This window comes from Periplaneta americana, chromosome 7 (genome assembly GCF_040183065.1).
Source record: "Periplaneta americana isolate PAMFEO1 chromosome 7, P.americana_PAMFEO1_priV1, whole genome shotgun sequence".
In the NCBI taxonomy this organism is placed as follows: Eukaryota; Metazoa; Arthropoda; class Insecta; order Blattodea; family Blattidae; genus Periplaneta; species Periplaneta americana.
The window spans coordinates 121,430,886-121,443,218 of record NC_091123.1 but is presented as its reverse complement, the minus strand read 5'-3'; the positions used below and the strand labels follow the sequence as shown (position 1 = coordinate 121,443,218).

Genomic DNA, 12,333 nt, shown 5'->3' with positions numbered 1-12,333 from the left:
GTAAACTCTACAACTCCACTAAAGTTACTGCATTCGAGATGCCAGTAACATTAAGGAAGCCGTGAAAAAATCAACAAGATTCCAGACTCATCATGGCGGCTACTTTGACCGGCAAAATTAAACTTGCAGATGTTATTACTGCAATATGTTATGTAAATAATATTGTTAAAATATTAAAATGAAAAATAAATCATTACATAACCTTACCGTTTGTTTCAAGTTCGCATTTATAGACTCTGGGGAAAAAAAGACAGACGTATATCACGGCCTGCTGGAGTATAGTAAACACAGAAAACATTTTAAGGCAACAATGTTGAAGACAGATTTTTTTTTTTTTTTTTTTTTTTTTTTTTTTTTTTTTTTTTTTTTTTGCCGTCATTGAACAGAAACCAAGATGGAGATTTCATTGCAACTAATTAGAAATTCCTCTTTCAGTTATGTAATAAACGATCTTCGCACAAAATAATGTAGGATACACGAGCAGCATGTTTTCTTTCAATTCTCGGAAATTGAAAAAGCTCAACTACGTTTCGCTTTTTCAAACTTTTCCTCGAACATGAAAACTTCAACATACCGCTCTTTTAACGCATATTACTATAATATATATAATAATAATAATATTGTAGCTAATCTGTTTTTCTTTTGTTTAAATTATAACATTATAAAACTACAAACATGATAAAAACTATATGAAGTTTAAAGAGGAACCAAATAGTTTGTATCGTGTTTGTAGTTTTATAATGTTATAATTTAAACATAAGACAAACAGGATAGCTACAATTTTATTATTATATATATTAAATTTTATACCTGTATTTTAAATATTAGATCATCACAAGTTTATCATAAATGGTTTGTTCAGAATTATATTATAGGTTGTATTTTAATCAGTTTGTACATATTCCACAACAAGACATAAAAATATACAAGCTATTGTATGAAAAATGCCTGATGATGCCCGAAGGGCGAAAACGTTTGCTTTAATTTTCATAATACCAATGATCATTTACATAATGTCATTAATTTTTAAATTGGTGATATGTCGATCACACTGAACTTCAAATAAAACAATATTATATTATATCATAATGGGAGGAGATTTGCTTTGATCTTCAAATATATTTAGATGAGTTGGCTGCTATCAGCTTTGTACTATACAAATAAAAAAAATTATAATTGCGTCCTTCACATAGAATTGCACTGTACACCAATAGCCTACAATTTAATAATGCGAAAAATTGAACTTAATGGTTACTATAAATTTAGGTACGGGCAAAGAAAAATCTTACGTTAACCAAGGTCGCCTTATTTCTCACCAATTTTATCGCCGATATTCCATTTTTTTATTAATCAATTTTAGTCGTGTTACTAACGATTACCACAATCACGTCAAATTTGGACTCCCCGCCAAGTGTCACTTTATCAAGTAACTCTGCGTCGAAATGCAGTCCAAGCATGTAGGTATCACTGTACCGGTATCACCTAAATATGTATCTAAATATCATACTCAAACTTCTAGGAATGATGCAAGAGTCCAAAACAAACTTTTTTTTTGTTAAATGACCATAGATCAGAAACTAATTATTGAATGACAAAACCAAAAAATGTACTGTACTATAAGAAATAAAGAATGCACTCATGCGTCAATATTGCATGTAAACACGCCATTACGTCGAGTTCAATTTTTCTGCTCTGACAACACGTAGTATTGAATGCAGAGCGATAGAACAGTTTACATGCACAGAATTAACAGATGCGCACTTGGTTTATGGTGCATGCAATGGGAATTCACGAGCTGCTACATGTCTCTATGCGGAGCGATATCCTGGATGGCGGCGTGTTCTAAACCGTCGCACATTTGTTGGGAACAGGTTCGTTGCAGATAAATTTGTGTTCAGTAAATGGATGCCTGTCATCATGTGTTTTATTTTACTTTACCATCCTTTTTACTGCACAGTACACTTCAGGTATTTTCGGTTTTAGGTCCACATACACTGGCCGTCAGCGCACAGTGCACACACCCGAGTTGAATGAGGATGTTTTGGAACAGGTCGAGATCACGCCGTCAACAAGTTCACAACATGTTGCACAGCAAATGCATGTTGGCCACATGACTGTCCATCGTGTGTAGAAGGAACAAAAGCCGTATCCATTTCAAACGTAAAAGGTGCAAGCACTCAAACCGAATCGTCGGGTAGAGTTTTGTCAATAGTACCTGCAGAGATGCGCTATGGAACCTGATTTGGACGATTTGTACAGTTCACTGATGATGCATCGTTTAAATGAGATGGAGTTGTGAATTTATACAACCAACGCGTGTGGGTAAATGAAAGTCGTAACGCCGGCTTCATCCATTTCCACCAACTATTTGTTGTCAACATCTGGGCAGATATTGTAGTGTCGTACATGCTTCCATGATATCTCAATAGTGATCTATACTTGCGGTTCCTGGGAAATGCTTTGCTCGAGCTCCTCCAAGACGTTCCTCTTGACAATCGACGTCAGTTGTGGTTTCAACACAAATATTTTTTGTAAATGGTTACAATGTTTTGAAGAGTGAATGTCATAAGTAACGTTACAACTGTATCCATTATTCCTCACAATATAGTACAGTTTCAGGTTTTGTCATTCAATAAGCAGTGTCTGATCTCTGATCATTTAACAAAACAAGGTTGTTTTGGTCTCTTGCGTCATCCCTAGACGTTTGAGTATTGAATTTAGATACAATCCGTATTTATATATGATTTGAAGAGTACACGGAAAAAAGGGGTTAAGTCCATTTTATCAATTTTTCAGGGGAGCATTTTTAAACTTCGAAACTTTATAATTTCTATATTTGATTATCTGAGAATTTGAAAGTAGTACATCACATTGTATGCTTATTTTTCTGCAATCCTCATATAAAATAATAACACTATGCAATTTCCGTCTTACTATAATATCTGTCAGTCCATCTGTCTGTCCACCAATTCTCTAGTCATCTCACATTTTATATAGTAGTAATCCTGAAATGATGTGTCAGTTTATTAATTTAGCATTGTAGGGTTAACATAAAACATTATCTTGTCATCAGTTTATTTATTAATTTATTTTCAAACATACAGGATGTTCCAAAATTTATGTTTTTTTTTCAATGAACAGTTTCAAGTTTCAAATATTATTTTGCAAAAACATAGATAAAAATGTAATGGCAATGCAAAAGAAGGCAACAGTAAAAAGCGATTGCTATTTTTTTTTCTAGGAATCTCAACCCTCTTTACGGCCTTGCCATTGCAAAGTTATTCCAAACAATCAATACACATTTACAGACGGAAGGTAATATTACTATAGTATTCTTGGGCCTCTGAGTTACAAAAAACCTTCAGTTCCTGCAGATCACGGTACTTTTCTTTGGAGATAGGTAGCAGTTCTGTAAAAATAGATATATGCACTTTGTATAAGCCTGATGAGACCAAAAGATGAATTTACAACATAATAGTAGTAATTTCTTAAACAGAAGAGACACATAAAACAACTCACCCTCGTAACAGGATGATGGATACATAAACTCTCCTGCAGCAAGTGGTGGCTCCTGGACCTGGTGTCTAGTGGAATTTGTTACAACAGTTGTCGTCCAGCCCCAGTTGTATGTGTCTCGGTGAGTGATGTATCTTAGATGTCCCCGATCCACCTTCATCTCCTTGATAATACAAGATGGAAATGGACACTTTCTTCGGTATCTTGACTGCAAGAAACCTGTTCAGTCACGTATCATAGCATCATCAACTTCCAACGCATCAAAAGGAGAAGGTTTCACTCGTGCATCCTTAATAATGTTCATCCAGTCCCTTGGAAGCTCAGCCCTTAATTTTGTTTTGATGAGACCCATGTCTTTGTCACTTCTGAGATAAGAATGTCCCCTAACTGGGAATGTCACATGAATGGAATCAAAACGCTTCAATTGGTGTACAATATAGTGCATGTATCTGAAGAGAGCATAGTTCTTATTTTGCCCCCCACAGAAAATTTCTAAGTACTTCACTTCTGGATCAAGTAGCGTGGTGACATAGTGGTGAAGAAAAGAAGCTACTTCATTCGATCCCTTTTTCCCTATTGTCTCTGGATAAGCATAAAATACTGTAGCATTATAAGAAAGCCTAAGTATATTAAATAAGAAGAGAGAAAGCTGCCGTCTATAGTACACAACACTAGTACTGATGTTAGGACATGGTAGATTTCGTTGAAAGTCCATGCAGATCGCCTCTGTGTTTTTGTGCTTTCTGCCCCTGTCTCTAGCCTGTCTCTTTCGCTCATAAAATGTATCGGCTTTGCGTCGGTAAACTTCATTTTCAGTGTTTTCTCTTCTTAATTCTTGTTTCAACCTTAATCTATCCTCTTCATTAGTTGCATTCTTGAACTGCGTCTCCAGGCCTTTTGATATGATTGAAAATTTATCACATGTACTGCACGTGTCACATCTAGGAAAGCCGAATGAAATATTGAATCTTGTATTGAAGATCTTACGATATGTTTCATATGATGCTACAACATTAGGATACATCTCTAAAAACATCTTGTACATTTTCACAATACTGAGTTCTTCAGGTAGATACATTTTCTTGGTTTTCTTTATGCTATAATGACTAGGTCTCCCTTAAAATGATGCAATATGAGCACAGATGCTGTTCTCTACCTCGGAACTTCTATCATGGAATCATTCCTGATTACTCTCACCTTATAATGAAATGTATAGTCACGCAAATTTGCTTCACTTTCATCTTTGCGAGGTCTTCGACGTTGAATGTTTCCAGTAGAAATTTGTCCTGTCAAATGACTACTTTGTTCATTCCAATCTTGTAGTTGATTGAAATTAGAAATGATTTTCAACTTTTCTGAACTACTGAATTCCCGACTACACATTTTCTTGCAGCGACTGTACAGTCTTCTCCTAATTCATGGGACATGGTTTTAAGTTTTTTTTAGAAGCTTCAGAAAGTCTGCCAAAACTTTTCCGCTTTCTGGAATTGCTACTACTTGTGCTTTCTTCCAGATTTTCCATTTTTAGTTCACTCCACCATAGTAACTAATAATACGAGTACTAGCTGTCAACACGCACAAAAAACTTCCACTACCATCTAGCTCAGAGCTATTACTACCTACTTTCATGCTTACAACAATGAATAAGAAAATTAAATATAATGTCAACAATGCACATTAATTTACCATGCAGCTGCAATAAGAAAGAAAATTAAAAAAACGCGGTTTATAAATTGGCATGTGAAGGACTTGGCCCATTCGTTCCGTGTTGTGAAAGGACTTAACCCATTCTCTCGTTGTATACCATACGTTGCTATGGCAATTTCTCTGTGACCAGACCCATTTCTTAAAAATTGGATTTATTCATGTGAAAGCGTGTCTAATGAACTGCATCTTGGTATCTTCAACTCATTTTCATAAAAATTGGACTTAACCCCTTTTTTCCGTGTACTCTTCATTTACTATTCATTATTATTATTATTATTATTATTATTATTATTATTATTATTACTATCTTTTTATCAATTAGGAACATTACATTCAGACGTTTGATATGGACAGGGCATGTAGCACGTATGGGAGAGTCAAGAAATGCATATAGAGTGTTAGTTGGGAGGCCGGAGGGAATAAGACCTTTGGGGAGGCCGAGACATAGATGGGAAGATAATATCAAAATGGATTTGAGGGAGGTGGGATATGATGGTAGAGACTGGATTAATCTTTCACAGGATAGAGACCGATGGCGGGCTTATGTGAGGGCGGCAATGAACCTGCGAGTTCCTTAAAAGCTATTTGTATGTAAGTAAGTAAGTAAGTATTATTTTTCCATCCGTCATCCTGAACCCTATTAGGTCCCCTACTACGTTTTGTCTGAGAAAATTTTTATGCAGACACCCAACTAACAAATTCCAAAATATACCATCTAACTAGACTGAAATTCTCCGAGTTGAAATGGGCAAACCCATTCCCCTCTACACCAATCCACTATGTGCTTCGTGATCAGGTGATTGCATATTGATGTGGTATGATGATATTGAGATAGGGCGTGTGCTAACGGGAGGTCACTGACAAAAAATCCTAGCTGAGGCAATTTACACGAGTATCACTATTGATTTTTCAATTTAAATCCTAGGATTGAACGGTACTCGAACCTAAATCGCCTGAGTAACAGGCCAAAAGTCTAGCCTACGCAGCCATCTCAGCGACTTGTACAGCATTTGGTAGAAGATCGTTAATATAGTGTACATCCTCTACTGGTAACAGAAAACTTACATAGAGAAACACCTGTCGGATATACTTTTGCTTTACTTCTAAAATCTGAAACAATTATTGTCATTTAAAGTATTCGACGTGGTTGTCTCGAACAGAGTTAGAATATTTAAGAAATGTGGTTGAGGCAAGAACTCGAAAATGTATAATATCCACGTCAGAGAATTTATCCTCGTTGAAGACAGAATGCCTGTTATGTTAATGTATATTGTAACATAATTTTCATATACAGAAATAATAAATTCGGAACAGATTCAAAATAAGTTAAAAGTAGTTATAAGACTTCAGAGAAGCATAAAAATAAAAACAGTATTATAATTTAGAAAAAAAAGTAATATTATTAATTACCTGGTGCTGCAATCGGCAGTGATGTTACTTCAACATTTCCTGCAATATAAATACGATTGTGATACTTAAAATCTTATACCATTATTAAGTTACTGTAATTTAGAGAGAGGAAAACGACGGAAAATTATTGGTGAGTGCATCACATATACAGTAAAAACCAATCGTGCATGGACACTAAATTCGTGCTCCCGAGTAAATGGAACATTACAGGACCACTTACCCAAACACCTTCAGTCGTTTTCTCAATCCTTCACTTACTCATCCAAAAAAATACTCAGCCGAATATCCCCACAACCGCTTTCCCATTTATTCTCCTGCTGACTCGATAATCATTATCTTATTGAGCCAGATATTCTCTCAGTCGCTCCCTCATTCATTCTCTTACTCTCCCAACATCTTACTAAAAATAGGCTACTTTTTTCAAAATACCTATAGAACTTTACTAGTTTGGGTTGTAGGTATGAATTTGACTAAGGAATTTAAAATTTTACTGAATATTTCTAAATATTTTGAATTTAAGAACTATCACGAAAATACCCTTGTACAATGACGAAATTATATCTAACATTCTAGTTTTCGACTTTTCTTGTTTATTTGTATTGCCTGTTTGCAATTATTGTATAAATTCATTTGAGGTCAAAATGCTGACAAGTAACTTCCTGAACACTAATCACACTACCGAAGATGAAATTTACCTCTGTGAAGATAATACATAATTTTAGTCCATTTTCACGCGTACATTCTGAAAACAATGCTTAAAATGTCATATCACGTCACAATTGTTCGATATTTTAGATATACCACATCGAAAACGAGTTCGCATGCCACTTGGTAACGTGTATCTTATGTAGGCTAGCCCTGTTCTACACGATTATTTATATACTTACAAAATGTAAAGATGAAAATGTGTTATTTGTTATGTCAAGCCTTTGTCAGTTATCAGGATACAGGTGATAAATCTGTCTTTCCTTCTAGAAGTAGACACCACAAAGAGATAAAACCAGGTAGAGACCGATCTGGCACTACTAATGGGTTGTACAGTAATATTATTTCCTGTATAAAACGTGATTTAACTTATGTTGTATCTCTTGTACAACAAATCTTGAATTGTGGTTACATGGCAAACTCAAAGCTTTACCATTTGCTGTGCCTATGGTGTGGCGAGAAGTAACAAATCATATTAGTGATTGTTACGTCTGCATGACAAATATATCTGGCAAATCTAGGAAATGTAAACACGTTATTCAGTATCCAGATATACTTTCTGCCATGCGACCTGTTCCACATAGCGAGGAATTGCCTGTACCTGTACTCCCTAAGACATGGAGTGGTAATAATAATGGTGAAAGAAATAGTGATCCCCGATCTTAGTTATACCCGGAACCAGAGACTTCTACTTCAAAAGATCCCGACTTTCAACCAGATAATTCTGAAAGTGAAAGATATTTTGTAGAGCAAGTAGACTTGAAATATTTGGAACGTGACTTAAATTTGTCGTAAGAAGAATCCGAACTCCTAGATTCTAGGCTACGACAATGGAAATTACTTGCAACTCATACAAAAATTACAGAGTTTCGAAATAGACATCAGACATTTGAAAAATATTTTGTTATGGAGGACAATATGGGTTTCTGTGTGGACGTTAATGGTTTAATGAATGAACTAGGGGTTGAGTATAATCGAGATGACTGGCGATTGTTTATAGATGCATCTAAGTTTAGTTTAAAAGTAGTGTTGCTTCATAATAAATTGTAATTCATTAATTTTGAATATTGCATACACTATTTTTAACACTTGAATATAAATAATTGATTAACTGGCGAACTTACTCGTGTTAATTATGTAAGCATGTGCGGCTTACACGAACGCACCCACACAACAGGCAGCGAAGTTAAGATGGCGCCGAGACACAGAAGGCTCTGAAGATGGTGTCAAGTAACACCGAAACAGCTGTAAGCCGCACATGCTTACATAATTAACACGAGTAAGTTCGATAGTTAATCAATTATCTGTAATGAATTTCTATCTGTCCTGGATTTCTATTCTGTAGAACTTAAAGAAATTTATGAAAGTATGGCCAAGATTGTGCGTGTTTCAAAATATGAGGCTCATTGTTGGAAGATACGTGGTGAGCTTAAAGTAATTGGTTTGCTGCTTGGGTTGCAAGGGGGCTTCACAAAATATTTTGTTTTGTTTTGTTTTTTGTGTTTGTAGCACACCCGTGCTATAGAAAAACATGTGGTACAAGATTATGTTCCGGAAGAAAGTAATGTGAAAAAAAAAACACTATTGGTTCAGCCTGATAAGATTCTTCTTTCTCCCTTACACATAAAACTTGGGGTGATTAAGTTAACTTGCGCAAAATTGAAAGAACGGATTTTTATTGAACCTGGAATCAAAAAACCCATGGGGGACGAAATGTCTGAGAAAAATTTACAAACATTTGAATTAGCAGCCTGGCAATCATTTAAAAGGGTCGTGCGTTGCTTTCTTGGAAACGCAAAAGACGAAAACTATAAAACTTTGGTGTCAATTTGTTGAAATGCTACAAAAACAAGAGTTGTCGAATGTCTTTGAAAATCCATTTCCTTTCTTCACATCTAAACACTTTTCCGGAAAATCTGGGTGATATTAGTGATCAACAAGAGGAACGGTTTCATCAAGACATTTCCATTACGGAGAAGAGGTACTAAGGTCGTAGAGATCCAGTAATCATGGGGGATTACTGTTAGTTGCTTGTGAGGAAGAACAGGCAGGAGTACATGAGAAAATCGTATACTACCAAACTTTTCTATGCAAAGTTACAGCCATGCTCCCTTAAACTACGGCCCAAATATTATTGCTTACATATAAAATTACATTTCTGAATTAATCTTAACCTAACATGAATACATCATTATATCATAAGAATTAGTCTAACATAAGATTATATCTGAAAACGCGAATGTGAGGTTCTAAACGTTTTTATGATATGATAGGAAATTTCTATGGCGATTTTCAAAATCAGCGCAACTTTTTCGGTAAGAATCACCTATTTTCTTATCGCCGAGGTATGACAGAAATTTTTGTCGAGTAGTGTAATGAACGTACAGTTTCCCTAGAAAAGAATGAGACGATTGAATATTCCCAAGTCTCAGATGTAAGACACTGCGCATGATCGGAGACCAGAGCACTGATACACAAGATAACCAATATTGAGTTACTTAAATTCAGGCTATTTGGTTTGTTACTAGCATCGTTCCGAATTTTACTTCTAAACTGCAAAAAATATGGCAATATGACGTAAATAAAAGATACATATATACATAAATCGTGTAGTTAAATCGACATTGGACCTTCATTACTAGATCGACATTCCGCACAAAAAGAAAAGCTTCGTGTAGTTTCAACAGCTCAGAAGCTAAAATTTCTGCGTGTTGTCTAGAAGAGTGCGAGTTCGATTCTTAGTCTACACAACGATTTTTTTGTCTAAATAACGTTGAAATAGAGTTTTACAAAGTTCTGAGATTAAGTGTTAATGATCGCAAACAATACAAAATTACAAATTAGAATATTATAAACGTTAATATAATGAATGCATTTATACCATTATATATATATTAAATACTAACAATTAGAATGAAATTTAAAAAATACTCCTAAGCCACACAGACAAACTTCCCAAAGGTTTAGAGTCCTTAGGCCTATACCATTTGTTGAGTAATTATTACAATATTTTATTAGTAGCTTTCCCATATGTGTAAGAAATGCACTCGCACAAAACAATTTTTGTTAAAAGTATGGCTTTGGATTATATCATTCTCACCCCTTCAGTTAATTTTTACTATTTTATCTACGTGTTTGCAATAGTGTTTAATTTAATGTGCATTCAATTTTATTCATGTTATGATTGAATTAAAAAGCACTGTTGCAGTTATTGACTAATTAGATATAGCCTATTAATACTAATTATGAAATGCATCTGTTAAATAACGAATTGCAGTAGTTTTTGCAAAATCTTGAATGTGTAAGTTGTCAATAATATTTATGTACTATATACTATAAGGCGTTAAAAAACAGGAGACGTTTCAGTTATACAGTGGAACCGACACACTACTATATTCGTATGAGCTACCGAGACAAGACAGTGATATTAGCAGCAGTCCAGAATTTAGATCCCACAGCAGGCATTTGCTATTCGGCACAGAGAAACAATGATATTTTGTGACCCGAGATATGTTGTGAAATCGTGGCCTTAAGTAGTTATCTTTTTCGTAATCCTTCTTCTGGTCCTTATTCTTGTTGTGTCCTTGTAACAATTCTTGTATTCGTCATGGTACTTATCGTGGTTCTTTCGTATTCCCAGTCGTGAGCCATATCGTAGTCGTTATTGTAATCCTTGTCGTGGTGCTTTCCGTTGTCCATGTCGTCATCATTATCGTAGTCCTTGTCGTTTTTCTCGTGATTCTTAAGGTCATCTTGTTGCCTTTGTTGTAGTCTTAATCATGGTCCTTGTTGTCTTTGTCATGGTTCTAATTGTGGCCTTGGTGCTTGTCGTAATGCTTGTCATGGTCCTTGTTGTGCCCATGTCGTAGTACTTATTGTTATCCGTATCGCGATGCATGTCCTGATTCTTACTGTGGTCGTTGTTATTCTTGTCTTTGTGTTCGACCGTTTCGTTGTCCTATAATGGTAGTTGTTTCTTTGTCGTAATACTTGTCGTGGTCATTGTTGTTGTCCAAGCCATGTTGTCTTATTGCGATCATTGTCGTGGTGCATGTCATGGTCCATGTCATGATATTTATCGTGGTCCTTGTCCTTATCGATGTCCTTATAGTGGTCCTTGATGACTTTGCCATGGTCTTTATCGTGGTCATTGTTGTCTCTCTTGTGGTTATTCTCTGCTTTGTTGGGGTCCTTATCGCAGTGCTTGCTTCCATTGTAATGACCTTTTTCGATCTTGTTTTCGTCATGGTCCCTATCGTGGGCTTGGTTCTTATCGTGGTCCATGTCGTGATTCTTATAGTTGTCTCTGCCTTTGTCCATTTCGCGTCCATATATTGGTCTTAATTGTCTCTAGCATGATCCTTACCGTGATAATTGTTGCCTTTGTCATTTTTTATCGCGAACATTGTTGTCTTGGTCGTGGTCCTAGTTGCCATTATAATGGCCCTTATAGTTCTTACTGTTTTTGTCATGGTTCTTATCGTGGTCCATGTCCCGATTATTATCGTGGTTCTTGTCTTTGTCGATGTGACGCTTCTTACATTGGTCCTTGTTGTCTCTGACATATTTCTCATCGTGATCCTCATTCTTTTTGTCATGATTTTATCTTGATCATTGTTGCCTTTGTCGTGATCTTTGTTGTCATTGTAATAGCCCTTATCTTACTTTTGTCTTTGTCATGATCTTGGTCCTTATCGTAGTCCTTCTCGTGATCCTTATCGTAGTCAGTGCCGCGGCCCTTAAAGTAGTTCATGTTATGGTTCTTATCATCCTGAATCTTGTGGTACGTGTCGTGAACCGTATCGTGATCCTTATCGTAGTCCTCGTCCATATCATTATCGTGATTCTTATAGTGATCCCGTATTCTCCTTCGCATGTCTTTATGAACCTTATCGTAGTGTTTCTCATGGTCTTTATCGTGATACTTATCATAGTGTTTGTCGTGACCCATGTCGTTACTCTTATCGTGGTCCTTGTCTTTGTTTTGTTGCTGTT

The 12,333-nt window shown here is 35.6% G+C and overlaps 1 protein-coding gene across 10 annotated transcripts in view; it reads right to left on the bottom strand.

The window, feature by feature from the left end:
* The window catches only part of LOC138703412 (uncharacterized), a 250,547-nt gene that overhangs the window by 236,858 nt on the left and 1,356 nt on the right, over positions 1-12,333 (bottom strand). For 9 of the 10 annotated variants that reach the window (XM_069831241.1, XM_069831245.1, XM_069831244.1 and 6 more), the window contains exon 2: positions 6,634-6,672. In XM_069831241.1, coding sequence (XP_069687342.1) covers positions 6,634-6,672 — 39 coding nt within the window. Of the gene's footprint in view, positions 1-2,752; positions 3,410-3,519; positions 3,736-6,633; positions 6,673-12,333 lie in introns of those variants that run through there. The other variant, XM_069831240.1, reaches the window with a different exon arrangement.